We start from the raw sequence: 20,719 nt of genomic DNA on the forward strand, positions 1-20,719 counted from the left end.
CGATACATCAGGGGTCTATTATTACATATATATGTGATTTTATGAGTTTGTAGAGTCCAGGGTTTCATGTTTTGTTTGAATTTGTACTTACATTGTTTGCATTTAACATTATAAGTATTAATGACTACAGAGCTCTATTAATGAATGTGTCTCTATTATATCTGCCTGGAGTTCAGTAAAAGCTGTTTGTCTGTCTGTTTTTTTTAGTTTTGGATATATATTTATAAAATATATCTAAAAAATATTTATAAAAATAAAATTCCATAAAGATTTCAGTGTTCAGCAGAAAATTAAGTCTCAGAAATCTTTCTTCTGGGGGATCAAGACAACCTAGTAGCTAGAGCTGCACTATTCTGGCCAAAATGAGAATCACAATTTTTTTGCTTAGAATAAAAAGGTCGCGATTCTCGTGGCGTAAAATCTTTCACATGTTACATAAAAATTGGGCTAACTTTACTGGTTAGTTTTTTTTTTTAAATTCATTAAAGTGTAATTTCTTCCCAAAAAATTGCAATTGAACGACTGCTGCGCAAATACTGTGTGACATAAAATATTGCAACAACCACCATTTTATTCTCTAGGGTTTTTACTATATATATATATATATATAATGTTTGGGGGTTCTAAGTAATTTTCTAGCAAAAAAAAAAAAATATTTTGACTTAAAACCAACAAATGCCAGAAAAAGTGGTTAAACTTTCCCCATTTACACATCAAAGTGTATTCCTTTGATCTAAAGGACAAATTGTTACAATGTTTATACTTAAGTTCCACTGCTAAAGAATGTTGCAATTCTTGACAGACTGCCCATTTTTTTTTCTTTTCTTTTGACAGCTGTCGGCTTTAGCACAGCAGAGAGAATTCTCTGCATAGAAAGAATCGGGAAATATTTTGTCAAGATCGCAACGGGGGAAAAAAAACGTGATAACTATTCTTAGCGATTAATCGTGCGGCTCTACTAGTAGCCATTAATCACAATGGATCTGTGTGTCTAGGTGTTCCACGTTCTGACTGGGATTTGGCTGTAAAATAAACTAAGAACAAAAAGATGGAGAACAGAGAGAGAAGAGTCATCATTCCCGGTAATCAGAGATCAGTCACAGCTTGTCTTTTATATACTGTATGATCAGTTTTGACTAAATATGTTTTTTTTTTTTATTGTATTAACTTACTATTATTTTATTAACTAACTATTTTTGAAAAATAATCCATTGCTATTTATAAGTTTACATAAATTATATCTAGATAAGTGCAGCCGCATTTTCTCATTCTATACACCAATCAGCCATAACCTAATGACCAATGATAGATAAAGTGAATAACTTTGATTATCTCATTACAATGGCGTCTGAAAGTGGGTGGGATATATTAGGTAGCAAGTGAACATGTTGTCACTGAAGTTGGTGTGTTGAAAGCAGAAAAAATTGGCCAAGCATAACACACCTCCCAACTTTCTGAAATGGTAGTGAGGGACACCTTTTAGCACACAGTGTGGGGTTGATTTACTAAAACTGGAGAGTGAAACAATCTGGTGCAGCTCTCCATAGAAACCAATCAGCTTCCAGGTTTTATTGTCAAAACTTAATTGAACAAGCTGAAGATAGAAGCTGATTGGCTACCATGCACAGCTGCACCAGATTTGAGTAAATCAACCACAATATGTAGGCATGTAGAACACGTTCCTGCTACAGCCCTGGTTACATGGACCACAAAGATCTAATATGCAGAAAACATTTGGCTAACACACACAAGTGTATTTTATTCTATATATTGGCATTTCAAAATAATAAATGTAGTAATATAGAGATGGTATAAAATGTTTAGTGCAGCATATGTAATGCCCCGTACACACGGTCGGACATTGATCCGACATTCCGATAACAAAATCCTAGGATTTTTTCAGACGGATGTTGGCTCAAACTTGTCTTGCATACACACGGTCACACAAAGTTGTCAGAAAATCCGATCATTCTGAATGCGGTGACGTAAAACACGTACGTCGGGACTATAAACGGGCAGTAACCAATAGCTTTCATCTCTTTATTTATTCTGAGCATCCGTGGCACTTTGTGCGTCGGATTTGTGTACACACGATCGGATTTTCCGACAACGGATTTTGTTGTCGGAAAATTTTATAGCCTGCTCATAAACTTTGTGTGTCAGAAAATCCGATGGAAAATGTGTGATGGAGCCTACACACGGTCGGAATTTCCGACAACAAGGTCCTATCACACATTTTCCGTCGGAAAATCCGACTGTGTACGGGGCATTACACTTTTAGTAGTCAAATGGTACATGTTGCATACAGATTTACTTTACACATCAAACTAAAAAGTGGGACAACTAAGGCTGTACAAGGTAAGTAAAGTGAAAAATACTGCGCCGAATAACATATGTATATATAAAACAAGCAGCTGCTAAAATCGTGAGATACACACAGATACAAATACAAAATAAAAAGTAGCAGCGCTATAAAAAGCAAAAAATGAGAATAAACAGTCCAAAATAGTGAATGTGAGTGAACTAAAATACACAAACAACATAAGTGATAACAATGAATGAACAGTCCATGAATAACACATAAATGTGGGTTCTTGTGATATAACACCTCTGGATGACAGTGCACCTCCACCACATAAAATGCGTGCTTACCAGAAGGCAAGCTTTTAGGAGCCTGCGGCTAAATACCCAGCCAGGGCCTTTATCCAAAAAGAAGTTGATTATCCATAGATAGTGATCGAAAGGGGCTTGTCCTAAGCACCAAACAGCCTGGGAGACTCGAGCATCAACCACAGAATAGAAGATAAAAACGATCGTAAAACACAGCCGGCCAGCAAGCGAACACCCGTCCACTGAGTACAGCACGATGACGTCAGCACGTCAACCTCCCTACGAGCATTTCGTCACAATCTGACGTTGTCTCGGGGAACAGGTGACGCACTGAGTCATCGCGCTAGTGTAACGATGAAACCATGCTTCGATGTACAAGGGACAAAATGATTTTGTCTCAAAAGAGGGACAGTCTCTCCAAATGTGGGACAGTTGGGAGCTATGTGTAAGGATTTGAGCAACTTTGACAAGGGCAAAATTGTAATGGTTAGGAAGAGCAACTCCAAAACTGCAGGTCCTGTGGGATGTTCCCGGTCTGCAATGTTCAGGACCGACCAGAAGTAGCACAAAGGATGGAGAACTGGTGCTGGGTGGCGATGACTAATTGTTGCACATGGGGAAAAAAGGCTGTCCTGTGTAGTCCGATCCAATAGAAGAGCTACTGTAAAAAGGTGAATGCTGGTTCTGATAGAAAAGTGTCAGAGCACACAGAGCATTACAGTTTGTTGTGTGTGGGGCTGTGTAGCCACAGACTGGTCAGGGTGCCCATGCTGACCCGTGTCCACACCCAAACCCACCTACAATGGGCACGTGAGCATCAGAACTGGACCACAGAACAATGGAAGAAGGTGGCCGGGTCTGATGATTCACTTTCTCTATTAAATCATGTGGATGGCTGGGCACATATGTGTCACTTACTCGAGGAAGAGGTGGCACCAGGATGAAGAAGACAAGCTGGTGAAGGCAGCGTGATGCTTTGGACAATGTTCTGCTGGGAAACCTTGGATCCTGCCATTCATGAGGATATTACTTTGAAACTACTGTGAAATCCGACAGGTCAGGGCAGGCCCGGACTGGGGCAAAAAATAGGCCCGGGCATTGTAGACTGAGCAGCCAACTTTTCAAGAGGGACTGGGTGGGGGTGGGGGGATTGTGGGATCGTCGATAGACATTCGCGGGGGTGGCTGGTGTCGGTCCTCCACCTGTAATGTGCAGGGACATTGTGATATAAAGGGGACTGCACTGTAAAAGGGGCACTGCAATGATTACAGTGCAGTCCCCTTTATATTACGATGTCCCAATCCTATGGTGGCCATACAATGCTAGTACTGTCTGTCTCCTATTGTGCCCACACTGCCCAGTGACACTGACCTGCTCTCTCTCTCTGGTGGTGCTGGACAGCATGGCGCTCTCCCTCTGGTGGTGCTGCACAGCGTGGCTCTCTCTGGTGGTGCGGTTACAGCGTGGCTCTCTCTCTCTGGTGGTGTGGGTACAGCGTGGCTCTCTCTCTCTCTGGTGGTGCAGGTACAGTGTGGCTCTCTCTCTGGTGGTGCGGGTACAGCATGGCTCTCTCTGGTGGTGTGGGTACAGTGTGGCTCTCTCTCCGGTGGTGCTGGACAGCATGGCACTCTCTGGTGGTGCGGTTACAGCGTGGCTCTCTCTCTGGTGGTGCGGGTACAACGTGGCTCTCTCTGGTGGTGCAGGTACAGCGTGGCTCTCACTGGTGGTGTGGGTACAGCGTGGCTCTCACTGGTGGTGTGGGTACAGCGTGGCTCTCTCTCTCCGGTGGTGCTGGACAGCATGGCGCTCTCCCTCTGGTGGTGTGGGTACAGCGTGGCTCTCTCTCTGGTGGTGCGGTTACAGCATGGCTCTCTCTCTGGTGGTGTGGTTACAGCATGGCTCTCTCTCTGGTGGTGTGGGTACAGCGTGGCTCTCTCTCTGGTGGTGCGGGTACAGCGTGGCGCTCTCTCTGGTGGTACGGGTACAGCATGGCTCTCTCTCTCTGGTGGTGTGGGTATAGTGTGGCTCTCTGTTGGTGTGGGTATAGCGTGGCTCTCTGGTGGTGTGGGTATAGCGTGGCTCTCTGGTGGTGTGGGTATAGCGTGGTGGTGGCGCTCTCTCTCTGGTGGTGTGGGTACAGCATGGCTCTCTCTCTGACTTCCCCCAGCACAGTCCTCTCTTTTTCTTTAGTAGTCACTCAGCTTTTCCTGGGTTCCAGGCTCTTACTCTTTTCCCCAGCAGAGTGCATGCTGGGGGCTGAAGTCTGCTGCCTGTGGACAACAATGGGGCTTACAATCCTCCAGTACTACATGTCCCATGATGCACTGCTAGCCAATGGGGACAGAAACAAATCGGCAACCAATCAAGATGAGAGCCGCGCTCTGCTGACAGGAGAGGGGGGGGCGAGCGGGAGAGATACGCTGACATCCCGCAGCTCACCTTCCCCTTGTCATAGCGTGGCCGCTTGTGACAAGGCGAACAGCACCGCCTCCCCATAGTGACCTCTAACTCGGCTTCTCTGTCCCTCCTTCTCTCCTGGCATCCTGGTTGCCAGGTGCCTGTCGGCTGCGGGGCGCATGTGCGAAGCGGCAGCCTGGGTTGCCATGGATGGGCTTAGTAGGCAGAGAATGCCTCCGCTCCTCCCATCACCACCAGTGGCCGGCCCTGCATGTCCCTGCATGCAGCGCAGAACATCAGCGGCCGGCCCTGCATGTCGGAACCCGCGGCTGTGGCTGGCCCTGCATGTCACAGCCAGGCATGTGGCCCGGAGGTCCCTGGCCCACCGGGCAAACGCCCGGTCTGCCCTATGGCCAGTCCGGGCTTGGGTCAGGGCTATTTTGGTGGCAAAAGGGGACCTACTCTGTATTAGGTGGGTGATGATAATGTTATGGTGGGTAGTCAGGCTGTTTTCTGTTTAGTAATGGTGTGCAGTGATTGGGTTTTACTGTTTCTCCTATCTCTGTCCAATACTATGGACAGCTCTGTCAAATCTTTGGTAGAGATTTCCTCAACAATGAAAGTCTGAGATATTTTAGAGTACAAGTCATTGGATAGCTGAAATCTGAGCTATTGGAAATCAAGGCACATGGGGTAATATGATTGGTTCTGCTTAGACAGATTTTTCAAAGTGTATGTATAGCCAAAACTTTTTAATTTTAGAAGGAAGAGATTAAACCCCAGTCAAGTTATTAATGTTTGTGTACCATTATGAAAATTCCCACTTGCTTTCTGTCCCAGAGACATAACAGGAAGTTATGAGAAATATCCTAAAAAGAGGAAAAGTCTCCCCTACAGTTGTCCCCAGAACAAGTGTCCCTATTGGAAGATTTCCCTCCAAATGTTTGGATTTTCCCCTCACATTCATTTTCTGTGACATCAATCACCAGTACAAATAGAAGGGTGAATCTCCACAATGGGGGCAGCAATAAAAACTTGAAAGAGGGTCTATAACACACACACACACTATCCAAAACTAAAAATACAAGGTTTTGCCTAGAGAGACATTTACATCTGAGCTTGGCTGTTAAGTGATGATGGAATTAAGAGCATTGTGTGTGATTGTTGGAGGATTTTTGGCCTCCCCCTATTCAGTTCGGGATGAATACAAGTAAGGTCTGTCTGCTTATTTACTTTGATGTACGCATCGTGCCAAACACACTGTGATAAAATAAGAAAAAAAAAAAAACAGTGGAGGAAAGTTAGTAATTACATTTACTTTACCCCCTGGCTTCTGTACATTGGGGGGCATCACCATCTTCCTGATGAGATCCCAGGGAATGCTGAGCGCTCTGAACCTCACCAGAAGATCCTGCTGTACAATCCAAGATCATATTCTTGGTAGATTTATGCTACTTAGCATTCCTCTAATGCCACGTACACACGATCGGAAATTCGGCCAGCAAAAGACTGAAGAGAGCTTTTGGTGGGAAAATGCAATCGTGTGTATGCTCCATCGGACTTTTGCTGGCCGAATTCCAACCAGCAAAAGATTGAGAGCAGGTTCTCAATTTTTCAGTCAGAAAAAGTTCCTATCCCAAAATGCAATCGTCTGTAGCAATTCCGATGCGCAAAATTCCTACGCATGCTTGGAAACAATTCGACGCATGCTCGGAAGCATTGAACTTCATTTTCTCGGCTCCTCGTAGTGTTGTACGTCACCGCGTTCTTGACGGTTGAAAGTTCAGCGAACTTTTGTGTGACCGTGTGTATGCAAGGGAAGCTTGAGCGGAATCCCGTCGGAAAAGCCATCATATCTTTTTCCATCCAAAATCCCGATTGTGTGTGCGCGGCCTAAATCTCACTGGAAGAATGGCAAAATCATCATCACCTAGGCACTGCAGAAGGAAGCTAGGGATAATGTAAGGCTGGGTACAGATAGATCAAAATTCTGCTGGTTCAACAGGGCTGTGTGTGACCCTCCCTATTTGACAGAAGTTAATCGCTAGGCCAAAAACGTTTGCTTCATCGCTCATCAGCTGCAGCCAATCGGCTAGGATAAATGATAATGGACTTCATTCCACCTGGGAGAGCAGAACCGTCTAATATCAAAAATGAAGTACTGCAGTGTGCGTGTATATATACAGTATACGAGGGCTCTTCAAAAAGTTTCCACGCTTTTGTTTTACAGTTTTTCTCCATTGTTTTGGCTCATTTCTTGAAACAGAAATGACATTCTCAAAACAACATGGACAAATCTCCAAACCACTTGGCAATTGTTCACAACTGAATTGAATTTCTCATTCATTTCATCAAAATTGCAAATGTCTCAGTGCATGTCTCAATGTCTCAGTACATTTCTCAAATGATTAAGTACAAGTAGCCTACATTTAGCACAATTTCCAAGTGAATAGATCTTGTTGATCTAAACTGATTGTCAATTCTCAGTCTAATGGTTGTTCTCTCCAAAACGTGTCAGCGTCATTTCATTGTTTAAGTCATCACATGCACAATAGTCTGTTCAATTGTCAAAATGATTCAGGAACATAATACCATGAATACCATATGTGAATCTCTTGGAACATTTGATAAAATGATTACAGAAATTGACAGTCAGGTGCAACTAGAACTTGACTAACAAAGGAGGAGTTGGAGTTGGTCTCAGATGACCAATCAGACAGTATGTTTAGTTACCGTACAGGTGCTGTCCATGATTGTAAATGCTGCCAAACATGTATATATAGAGCTTGACCATGCAGGACCAGTACAATTTCTGAACATGGAGGCACCTGGCCAAGTAAATAAACAAGGGCAACTGCCTGCTCGAGGAAGAGGAAGAAGAAGAGGAAGAGGAGTAAGGGTGAGTGGTGGTGGAATAGGGGGAAGAGGCCGAGGAGCACGAAGACACCATGCTGTCCCTGATGAAATTCGGGCCACAATTATAGATCATGTCATCAACCAAGGACACACAATGGCGGAGGAAGGTCTCCGAGTGCAGCCTAATGTGCCTCGCTCTACAGTCTTCTCTATCATCCAAACCTTTCACAGGGAAAACAGGTATGTAGTCAGTCAATGATGGAATTATATAATGTATAGGACAGGACACTGTGCATATAGCAACAAATATGTTTATTTACTCATTTACGTATTCATTTAGTGTGTGTGTGTGTGATAGGCCTACAGTATTACAGTATCTTACCTCAGTGGGATGTTACGTATGATACTAACAATGACAAGAAAAATATTGTAGAAAATAAACTATGGAATAGTATGGAATAGTTTATTTTCTACAATATTGATGATACAGTTTACAGTAGTATTCCAGTCACTGTGCAATGATGCATTGGAATTGTGGTAAAGTTACTGTAAGTAAAACAACAATACAATTACATTGGTAACTCATTCTGTACGGAATACATAAGGTATAAATTACGAATGGAGTGTTGTCCTTTGAATTCTATGTCTAGGATTGGACGACAACGTGGCTCGGGTGGCCGAGGAAAACTTCTCAATGAACAACAAGAACAAGAGATCTGTAACATGGTGTTTGCAAATAATGCCATCACATTGAGACAGATCCGCACTGCAATCCTACAAGACAAAGCCATATTCCAAAATGTCACTCTATAAGCATCTCCACAATAGATCTCCACAATAGATCTCCACAATAGATCTCCACAATAGCCCGCATATTGAAGAAGCATCAGATGACAATGAAGCAAATTTACAGGGTACCATTTGAGAGGAACTCTGACAGAGTGAAAGAGCTGCGGTACCAGTATGTACATGGAAGTCAGTCACTGGTTGTCCATCAAGATAACCTTTTTACAATTACCATAAGCAGTGGTTCCCGAAATGTATTGGTTTCAGTACCCACTTTACCTGATTTCTGAATCTAGGTAATCCAGGTATAAAAGTATTTGATTTACATATCTGATTTATAAACATTTTGTCTAAAAAATGCAGCTTACTGTATGATGCAATTATCATTATAATCCTTATTTTGAAGAATATAACATACAATACAGTAAGAAAAAGGGTCAAAGAGCTGCAATTACAGTAGTGCCTCCCATGTAAATCTATCTAATACTGTGGGTTTTACTGTAACATTTCAGTAAGTCTACTCATTGATAATTTTTTCCCTCCCCTTTCTGTCAAATACCCCCTGTAGTACCTCTGCATAGTGTACATGTACCCCAGGTTTGGAACCACTGGAATACTGGCCAGTAATATATTGAACTTGTGTAGAACATTCCTATGTAACTGTCTGTAACTGTAGTGTATGACTCTTCTGTATGACTGATTTGATGTTTTCTTTTTTTACTCTATTGTAGAGAATAATGAGGAAAACGAGAAGGAAACGAGACCTCTCACATACTCGTGTATGTGGATGAGGCTGGCTTCAACCTGGCCAAGGGCCGAAGACGTGGCCGAAATTTTATTGGCCATTGGGCCACGGTGGATGTCCCAGGCCAGCGAGGGGGTAATATAACTATGTGTGCTGCCATTTCTGAGAATGGTGTGGCCACTCACATCCCCAGTCTTGGCCCATACAATACACAGAAGCTCCTCATCTTCTTGGACCGCCTTCATTTGGATTTGATCCCTGAAAATAAGAGAGGTCTCATAGGGCCTCACCTACCACAATATATAATTGTATGGGACTATGTGAATTTCCACTGTGGCCTGCTTATCAGGGCCTGGTTCACTGCTCATCCAAGGATGGATATGGTGTTCCTACCACCTTACTCTCCTTTCCTCCACCCTATTGAGGAGTTTTTCTCCGCTTGGAGGTGGAGAGTGTATGAGCATCGGGCTCTAGATCAGAGGTCCCTGCTCCATGCAATGGATGCTGCCTGTGAGGATATTACAGGAGATCAGTGTAGGGGATGGTTGCGACATGCACACCGTTTCTTCCCTCATTGCATCGCAAGGGAAGATATACGCTGCGATGTTGATGAGAATCTGTGGCCAGACAGACAACAGCGTGTGGATGGGCAGGAGGGTGAGGACGGTGGCCAGTGAAGAGATGTTACAGTAGTTGTGAAACTCCAGCTTTATTTACAGCATTGTAGGCTAAATGTAATTTTTCCTTGTTTTTTGTTTGTGTGTTTATATTTCCGTATATTATGCTGTATACATTTTCTTTTTACTCTGAAGTATGGAAGTTACTTTGTGTGTGAATGATAATGGTTACAATACTGTAAAGTAATTTTTCCTTGGTAGTATGAGTGCAATGTGTGATGTCAAACCTTGGAGGCTACTCTTACCCTAAAATCTTTTCTTTTTTTTCAGTTTTATACACAATTGTATTCAGTTAGCTAGACAAAAACTGTACAGTAACCATAGTCAATGAAGGACTGGGCTAAGACTGAAAGATGGACATGAGGGATATTTCAATGGTCCTCTGCCTTAGAGACAAAACATCTAAACATTTTGACTTGCAGTGCTTACACAATGCCAAAGGGACGAAGCATTTTGGGGGCACTGACTATTTGAATGAGAAAGAAATTTATTTTTGACACATGAGTGAACTGTTTTGGGAAAGATATGAGCTTTTGAAGGTGAACCATGGTGTTGTGCTGAACCATCCAGGTTATTTTGGCAAAAGCACTAAGAGAGTTGAGAACATCTGGTCTGTTTCAAGAAATGAGCCAAAGCAATTGAGAAGAATCTTTGCCATTTTGGTAGCACTGACTCTTTATATGGGAAAGGAATATGGTTTTGAAGCATGAGTGAACAGTTTTGGGAGAGATATGAGCTTTTGCACGTGAGTTATAGAGTTGTGCTGAAATGTAAGACTGTTTTGCCAAATTAACTTAGAGTTTTGAGAATGTCATTTCTGTTTCAAGAAATGAGCCAAAACAATGGAGAAAAACTGTAAAGCGGAGTCCCGGGGAAAAAAAAAATATTTTTATTTTTTGATCCTAGCATTATTGCTAATGAAATTCAAAAAAGAGTATACAATGATCATGATCGATTGTTTAAAAATATGAAATTGCTTACTGTAATAATTTATTTCTCCGTTTGCGGCCGTTTCCATCATGAATGTGGGCATGTGAAGCCCAATCGAGATCGCTTCCTGGAATAGCTTTGGAGAGGTGCATGCTGGGTAATCAGCATGCACCTCTCGATCTCGCGCATGCACGATTCACCAGCGGCCGTACAGTACTGCTCACAGACTCCTGGGAAATGATGTGTCATCATTTCCCAGGAGCATAGGCGAGGGAGGAAGTCACGAGGAGCTCGGCGGACCAGGAAAGATTACGAAGACTACATAGCAACAGAGCCTACTGGTAAGTATAAAAAAAAATGTTTCCTCCAAATGTTTTTTTCTAGTTTAAAAGGAATCTTTTAATGCAAACATTTTTTTTAGGGTGGAACGCCGCTTTAACTCTGTTAAATATCTTCACCACAGCGTGACAACTCTTATGGGGCGTACACACGGTCGGACTTTTCAGCTACAAAAGTCCGACAGCCTGTCCGACAGACTTTCGACGGACTTTCGACGGACTTGCGGCGGACTTTCTAACGAACAGACTTGCACACGATCACACAAAAGTCCGTCGAATTCTTACGTGATGACGTACACCGGACTAAAATAAGGAAGTTGATAGCCAGTAGCCAATAGCTGCCCTAGCGTGGGTTTTTGTCCGTCAGACTAGCATACAGACGAGCGGATTTTTCGACCGGACTCGAGTCCGTCGGAAAGATTTGAAGCATGTTTCAAATCTAAAGTCCGTCGGATTTGAGGCTGAAAAAGTCAGTTGAAAGTCCGGAGAAGCCCACACACGATCGGATTACCAGCCAGCTTTAGTCCGTCAGCGTCCGTTGGACTTTTGTAGACGAAAAGTCCGACCGTGTGTACGCGGCATTATACTAAACTGCAAGGTCAGCTAGGTTGCCAGACAGACTAGTCACATGACATTCTAAGACACAACCAACTACTACTCCTCCCGTCCTCACCATTCCCAAAGAAAATATAAAAGTGTGGAAACTTTAATACCCATCATGTATATACTGTGTGTATATATGTAATTTGTTACATACCAACCATTGCAAAACACTGATCCAGCATTGAGATAGATGTTTGTGGTGGAAATTAATTCATGGCATTTATAAAGCTGGTTTTTAGTAAATCCACCAAATGTATTTCGGTGTGTTTTTTTCTAGATGACATTGAGAGTTTCCACCATCAGCTGTCTGCGTATGACGATCCATCACTGAGGAGGATATACGAGTATTACAGAGATGATCTGATCTACATCCTGGAGAACTTGAGCCCTCACTACATCCTGGTAGAACTTAAATCTCGGAATGTTTTAAACACAGATGTAAGATATTTCCCAATTTCCTAAAGTAAAATATGTATGGTAAAGGGAAACCCAGAGTAAATATTTGTAAACATGGCTTACCCCAATCCTTTATAATTGTACATCATATCACTTCATACTGATAATAAACAACTGAACCTATAAGACACAAGAGAAATGTGACCATATCAACACTTCATTACATCCCACATATAATCCTTTCGCTGCCAGGTCCATACGTTGTACGGACCTGACAGGTACGGGGATTTTACACACAATCCGGTGGCTGCAGCCTCCTGCCTGTCAGGTGAAAGCAGCACCGCCGCCCTATTGCTCTCACACATCCTGGTACCAGCTCCTCACCATGTGCGCATCCCCCCCGCCATGCTTACCAGGCTCCGGTTGCCCATCTGCGGGCCCGGAAGCTCTATGGCGGGTGCCGGCAGCTGCAGGGGGAGGAGAAGAGCAGACACACATCCTCTCTCCTCCCCTTATTGTTGTGACCCAGAAAGCGACGTCCATGACGTCACTTCCGGGTCAGCGTTTAGCTGTCTACAGCTAGCTCATCCGGGGATCCGCGATCTGCATTGCAAAACATTCAGTGGAGTCCAAAGGAGACATTGGGGTATTTTAGACCCTGTATATCTCAATAAAGAGAGCCTGTCACCTAAAAATCATGAAGAAAAAAATTAAGTAAAAAACATGTTTTTTTTTTTTGCAAAAAAACTTAAGGTACACCCAAGAATAAAGTACCCACCCAAAAATTTTTGAGACCCTCTCACATCCACATATACGCATGTACAGATGTAAACGCTCACATCGGGGGCACCTATGCGTGAAAACGTAGATTGCGATGTTACATATCGCCTCACACACCAGAGTGAAAGCAATAATTCTAGCACAAGACCTTCTCCTTAATACTAAACTGATACCTATAGGGGGCTTTTAAAGCGTCACCTAGAAAAAATAAAAGATACTGAAGTTTGTCGCTATTTCACAGGCGCACACAAAGTTAAGGTTTGGTATGTTGGGTATCTATTTACTTGACGCAACCTCGTCTTTTAGATTTTTACCAAAAATGAGGGTAATTTATTGGATTTGTTTGCCCTAAAATTCACTTTAGTGTGTTTTTTACAGAAATTTTGCGTTTCCTAGACCTTTGCTGTAATATTGTGTGACATAAAAAATTCAAGCTATAACTATTTTATTCTCTAGGGTGTCTGCTTTCAGAAAATATATAATGTTTGGGGGCTTTACATCATCTTTAGGGCTAAAATTATTTTTTAAACATGTGTGCAAAAAACAAAAACGGCTCAGGCAGCGAAACTGTTCCCACCAGAATACAAACTATACACTATGGGGTATATTTATAAAACAGCAAAGATGGCTGTATAAGTGCATTATCTGCAGTGTTACATTGTATGCTTTCACATCATAAAAGTCTCACATCCATAGCTCCATATACAGTACATGTTAGACATGACATCTTCTTATCACTCTCTGTATTTTTATTGGGGATGAGCAGCAAATTTTGGCCCGCTTGGTTTTGCTGTGAAATTTTCCAAAATTTGCTTCCAAATATTTTTTTTTCTTTTGAAAGATACAATTTTTCCCAAAAATAAGACCTACTGTGATTTATGGGGAGGGCTGCAATATAAGCCCTACCCCGAAAATAAGCCCTAGCTTAAAGTGATTGTAAAATCCTAGATTGCACTCTAATACGATATTATATGATTCCAATTTGTGTGTTTTTATAATATAATTGTGCCGAATACCTTCGGTATAGCGCCGCTTAGCTGCTCTCCTCTTCTCCCAGCTGTTGGCGGGTGATCTCACACCCCCCCCCTGCAGTGCTTGGAGTGGGGAAGAGAGCTCCAGCGGGTCACGGATGTGCCAAGCAGCGCTGTAACAAAGGTATTTGGCACAATTATATTACAGAAACACACACATTGGACATTATATAATATTGTAATATAGTGGATTCTAGGATTTTACAACCACTTTTACTCGGTTCACACTGGGGATTACTGACAGGCAGGGAGGGAGAGAAGACAGCACATTACATGGTAAGACCTACCCCGAAAATAAGCCCTACTGTGTCTTTTGTTGAGACCCGGGCTTATATTCAGGGAAACGCGGTATAACCATGGCCGGCATTTGTGTGTCACATGTCCTCACTTGGCCTGGCAACATTGAATGGATGTTTTACAGTATCTAGAAAATAAAACATTTACAAAACGTAATTAAAAATATGCAGAAGGTTTAAAAAGGCTGCTGAATGATCAGTATGTCCTTGCTTGACCTTCCATCCAATTCTTCTGAAAGACCCAGAAAGGGGGGGGCTCAAGAGGCCTCCATTTTCCTTGTTATAAAGTGGATGTAAACCCAATGTCATCCTTTCTAAACTACTGCCATAGGGGTTATCTATAAGGATATAAACGCCTCCTGCATGTATCTTTACCTGTCAAATGTCTCCCCTCTGTCTGTTATTAGACCTGAAAAACTGCAGATTCTGTGGGCGGGTCTGTTGTCTGGAGCTCGGTGGGTGGAGTCGTGATGTCAGTAGACTCCCCGCCCACCTCTACACTCTCCTTGTCAATATACATTTTCTCCTGTGTATTTCTTACACTGAACTTCTGCTATGATCTCTAACATCCAGTGAAAAGACAGGAAAGTAACCACATGACTTTAGCATGCCAAATCAGGCTGAGGTGTGGAACAGCCAATCCTTGCAGAGCTGCTGAAGAAAGGAGTGGGGGTGGGAATTAAAACAAAATGCATGTCTTAGGCTAGTGCATGAGATATGTAAATCACCTGTCACTCACAGCAAGGGGGAGGGTTTGACTAAGTTTTTCTCTGTTTGTCAAGATTTATCTCACGGAACAATAAAAGGGGATTGCTCAGAGCTGGATTAACTCTTTGTGGCAAGACTAGGCTCAAATGATAGGAAATCTTATACTCTACAGTATGATATATGTAAAAAAAAAATTTTGTGTTTACATCCACTTTAAGTCCAAGTAAAAGTGAGTTAGAACTGAGATAATTACATTGGCCTCGAAGTACCCAATTTTCTGAATTATGAAAGTTCTGCTATAAATGATCTCTAGGACTTGAACCTTTCTATTAAATGTTGTAGATCATTAAAATAATGCACACAATCTTACTGTTCATTTCTGTTCATTTCTCCACCACATCCCCTCACTGTCTACAGCCGCATGGGACCTCCATAACATTGTGCCCAGAATGAGATGGGGTGCAGCTTGAAGGATGTTCCACAGCATTGAAAATTGAGCTGTGCTGAACTGCCACTAAATGGCAGTGTATAATGAGGGGGTGGGGTTATGCATTATATACCCCCTGATCACCCCAGACCCCCCCCTCCCATAAGCAAACTCCCAGATCATACCCCCAGATACTACCCACTTTGATCACACCTCCCTAGATACTCCTCACTTTGATCAAACTTCCCCAGATAACCCCACCCTGATCAGACCCCCAGATACTCCCCCACTATGATCACTCCCCCAGATACTCCCCACTTTAATCAAACCTCCTCACATCACCCCACCCTGATCACACCCCCAGATCTGATCACAACCCCAGATACTCCCAACTTTAATCACACCTCCCCACACAACACCACTCTGATCTCACACCCCCCCCCCCCGATACCTTCTTTGGCCATTAGACAGCAGAGAACCCCTGAAATCTGTGTGGAAGCAGTGGTCTTTCTGCAGAGGTCAGAAATGCCTACTGCAGAGTCAGAGCTGGAACTAGAAGTTCCCTCAGGTCCCGGGAACTCAATGTTCGCCGGTGGCACGTGATTGCGGTGTGGAGAGGAAGAACGAGGAGATGCCTATGTAAACAAGGCATTTCCCTGTTCCGCCTAGTGTCAGGATAGAGATCTACTGCTCCCTGTCATTGGGAGCAGTGATCGCTGTCATGTCAGTGGAAGCCCATCCCCCTCTACAGTTAGAATCACTCCCTAGGACACATTTAACCCCTGGATCGCCCCCTAGTGTTTAACCCCTTCCCTGCCAGTGTCATTTATACAGTAATCAGTGCATTTTTATAGCACTGATCGCTGTATAAATGACAATGGTCCCAAAATAGTCTCAAAAGTGTCCTATGTGTCGGCCATAATATCGCAGTTACAATAAAAATCGCAGATCGCCACCATTACTAATAAAAAACATAATAAAAATGCCATAAAACTATCCCCTTTTTTTTAGACTAACTTTTGCGCAAACCAATCAATATACGCTTATTGTGATTTTTTTTTTACCAAAAATATGTAGAAGAATACATATTGGCCTAAACTGAGGAAATAATTTGTTTTTGTATATATTTTTTGGGGATATTTATTATAGCAAAAAGTTAAAAATATTGCTTTTTTTCAAAATTGTCTCTCTTTTTTTGTTTATAGCGCAAAAAATAAAAACCGCAGAGGTGATCAAATACCACCAAAAGAAAGCTCTATTTATGGGAAAAAAAGGACGTAAATTTTGTTTAGGTACAATGTCGCACGACCGCGCAATTGTCAGTTAAAGCGACGCAATGCCAAATCGCAAAAAGTTCTCTGGTCAGGAAGGGGGGTAAAATCTTCCGGGGCTGAAGTGGTTAAGAAAACTAAACTGTGCTTCATATTCAAGAAAAACACCAGACAAATATGAAAGACCATTCACTGAAAAAAAAAACATCAAAGTCATCACCCCTTGCACACCCCCTGATATTTCAGATCAGGCTGACCATACGAATGTGTGCATGGGGCTGTGGTGCATGGTACAAATCCTATCTACCACCATTCTCTTGCCAGCATTAAATGGTGTTGGGAGGAGCCATTCTGTAAAAGCACATAAAGGTCAGGCAGCGTTCAGGCAGCATAACTTCCTTATGACAGATTTAACTTTTCTGTTTGGAGTCCAATATAACAGATAGGGTGAGTCACTTCCAATCTGCTCACACAGGGATCACAAAGATCATCATCTTTATTTTCTGTATGGAGTGTTCAGAGCAACCAGTGTCATTTTTTTGTATGTTTTACCTAAACAAATATATTGAAGTTCCATTTCTAATTGTAATAATGAACAATATATTTTCCAGGAATATCCGTCAATGGAAAATGACCGGTCTTCCTTCTCTCACACCTTATTAAAAGATATTCAGGAACGGGGAAAAGATGCTGTGATCGGACACTGGGAATGTCTCTATGCGCTACAGAAAGATTATCCTCATCCTAATTTATTGGCAGTTCTGGATGAGATCACACAGAGAGGTAACAGGACTTTGTGTTTTCACTCAAAAATTCGGACTGAAGTCGGACCTAAAACAGTGAACAGAGATGCACCGGACCCCCTGCTGTGAGCCGCTCTTCGCTGCTGTGTGAACCCAACTTAAAATGGTTGTAACCCTGAAAAAAAAAAATTGATCCTGTTCCTTTAACCACTTCAGCCCTGGAAGAATTTACCCCCTTCCTGACCAGAGCACTTTTTGCGATTCGGCACTGCGTCGCTTTAACTGGCAATTGCGCGGTCGTGCGACGTGGCTCCCAAACAAAATTGGCGTCCTTTTTTTCCCACAAATAGAGCTGTCTTTTGGTGGTATTTGATCACCCCTGCGGTTTTTATTTTTTGCGCTATAAACAAAAAAAGAGCGACAATTTTGAAAAAAACGCATTATTTTATGCTTTTTGCTATAATAAATATCCCCCAAAAATATATAAAAAAACATTTTTTTTCATCAGTTTAGGCCCATATGTATTCTTCTATATATTTTTGGTAAAAAAAAAATCGCAATAAGCGTTTATTGATTGGTTTGCGCAAAAGTTTTAGCATTTACAAAAATAGGGGATAGTTTTATGGCATTTTTATTATTTATTTTTTTTACTAGTAGTGGCGGCGTTCAGCGATTTTTATCATGACTGCGACATTATGGCGGACATGTCGGACAATTTTGGCGTGATTTTGGGACCATTCACATTTATACAGCGATCGGTGAGATTAAAATCGCATTGATTACTGTGTAAATGTGACTGGCAGTGAAGGGGTTAACACTAGGTGGCGCTGTAGGGGTTAAATGTGTCCTAGGAAAGTGTTCTAACTGTAGGGGGGATGGGTTAGCTGTGACACGACACTGCTCTCTGCTCCCGATGACAGGGAGCAGAAATCAGTGACATTGTCACTAGGCAGAATGGGGAGATGCTTGTTTGCCTTAGCATCTCCCCGTTTCTCCTCTCTGTGAGACGATCGCAGGTATCCCCGCAGCAATCGAGTCCGCAGGACCCGCGACCCGACTCACGGAGCTCTCCACTGGCGGCGCGCTCGCAATGGCACGGCGGCAATTTCAAAGGGACTTACAGGTACGCCCTTTTGCCTAGCCGTGCCATTCTGCCGACGTACATCGGCGTGCGCCGGTCAGGGACCTGTTAAAGCATTAACAGCACAGTGTGTGTGCTGTGTAATTTAGTCCTTTCTATTATCTAAAATACCTGGTTGATCCTGCCTGGTGCTGCCCTCCCCTCTGTAAACTGACCATGTTTATCATGGCTGCAGAGCCCTGACACCGAGAACAGTTTACATGCCTCCCTTTGCTCCTTCTCTCCCCCTCCTTGTCTGTCATCTAGTGACAGTGCCAATCTGCTCCACACCCCTCCCTTCCTGCTGCTATCATAACTGTGTGCTATAGATGCAGTCCCCTGTGTTACATTAAATGTGCCCAGGGTATATGTTTTTAAAAAAATATGCCACTGTATACCTTATTTCATAGTGCTGCTCAGCACTCACATAATCGCCTGCTGTTCTCCTCCTCTCCACCCCTCCTCCCAGCTGACATCAGCTGGGGATTCTCAGCCCCCTCCCCTGTAGTTATAAGCTCAAGTGAGGAGAGCGGCAAGCTGTCACATGAGTGCCAATCGGCACTATGAAATAAGGTATACAGCGGCATATTTTTAAAAAAACACATACACTGGGCACATCATTTAATGTAACACAGGGGTTGTAGCAATACCACACAATGGCTTTACAACCACTTTAACCACTTACAACAAAATTGATGTCCTTTTTTCCGCACAAATAGAGCTTTCTTTTGGTGGTATTTGATCGCCTCTGCGGTTTTTATTTTTTGCGCTATAAACAAAAAAATAGCGACAATTTTGAAAAAAACACATTATTTTTTACTTTTTGCTATAATAAATATCCCCAAAAGATATATTAAAAAAATTTTTTTTTTTCCTCAGTTTAGGCCGATACGTATTCTTCTACATATTTTTGGTAAAAAAAAAAAAAAATCGCAATAAGCGTTTATTGATTGGTTTGCGCAAAAGTTAAAGCGTCTACAAAATAGGGGATAGTTTTTTGGCATTTTTATTAATGATTTTTTTTTTACTAGTAATGGCGGCGATCTGTGATTTTTATCATGACTGCGACAATATGGCGGACTGATCGGACACTTTTGGCACGATTTTGGGACCATTCACATTTATACAGCAATCAGTGCTATAAAAATGCATTGATTACTGTGTAAATGTGACTGGCAGTGAAGGGGTTAACCACTGGGGGGCGCTGTAGGGGTTAAGTGTGTCCTAGGGAGTGATTCTAACTGTGGGGGGGGCGTGGCTACGTGTGACACGACACTGATCACCATTCCTGGATACAGGGAGCTGTGATCAGTGTCCTGTCACTAGGCAGAACGGGGAAATGCTGATGTAAACATCCTCTCCGTGAGGCGATCGCGGGTATCCCCGTGGACATCGAGTCCGCGGGACCCGCGATCACACTCACGGAGCTCACGGCGGGCACCCGCAAACCACTTCTTAAAGGGCAACGTACAGGTACGTTAATCTGCCTGTACGTGCCCTTCTGCCAATGCATATCAGTGTGAGCCGAGACTCCATGGAGAAGAGGACGAGGCGAACAGGTAAACAGGATTAGGTAAGTAAAATGAGGGGGGGGGGGGGGCTGGGAGGCCCGTCATTGCCAGTTGTTTTGTTCACCTTAATGCATAGGTCTAAGGTTGAACTGGATGGACTTGTGTCTTTTTTCAACCTGACTAACTATGTAACTATGTAACTATATAGGATGCATTAAGGTGAAAAAACATGAACCTTTACAACCCCTTTAAGTTTACACCCAATATACTGATTTCTAAGCAACAAGAGGGGGGATTTAGCAACACAAGTCTCTAGGATCCCTTTAGGGGGTCTGTACTCACAAGGCCCTGGCTGTAGGTCACCTTCCTCCATGATACCAGACAGGATAATCCGTGGATAATCCTCCCTCAGTCAGCTTGCAAGAGAACCCTGGGTTTCAGGTACAATGTTTAAAGCCCTCAGGTCACCCATCTGAGGCCGCTTGGCAGCCTGC

The 20,719-nt window shown here is 42.9% G+C and overlaps 1 protein-coding gene across 1 annotated transcript in view; it reads left to right on the top strand.

Moving 5' to 3' along the window:
• Positions 1 to 816: 816 nt before the first annotated feature.
• LOC141116957 (NACHT, LRR and PYD domains-containing protein 3-like) overlaps positions 817 to 20,719 on the top strand; it is an 88,081-nt gene continuing 68,178 nt past the window's right edge. The window contains exons 1-3 of the mRNA XM_073609483.1: positions 817 to 1,082; positions 12,220 to 12,380; positions 17,463 to 17,634. Coding sequence (XP_073465584.1) covers positions 1,049 to 1,082; positions 12,220 to 12,380; positions 17,463 to 17,634 — 367 coding nt within the window. The 5' untranslated portion in view covers positions 817 to 1,048. The remainder of the gene's footprint in view (positions 1,083 to 12,219; positions 12,381 to 17,462; positions 17,635 to 20,719) is intronic.

Source organism: Aquarana catesbeiana, linkage group LG13 (genome assembly GCF_042186555.1).
Source record: "Aquarana catesbeiana isolate 2022-GZ linkage group LG13, ASM4218655v1, whole genome shotgun sequence".
NCBI classification, from domain to species: Eukaryota; Metazoa; Chordata; class Amphibia; order Anura; family Ranidae; genus Aquarana; species Aquarana catesbeiana.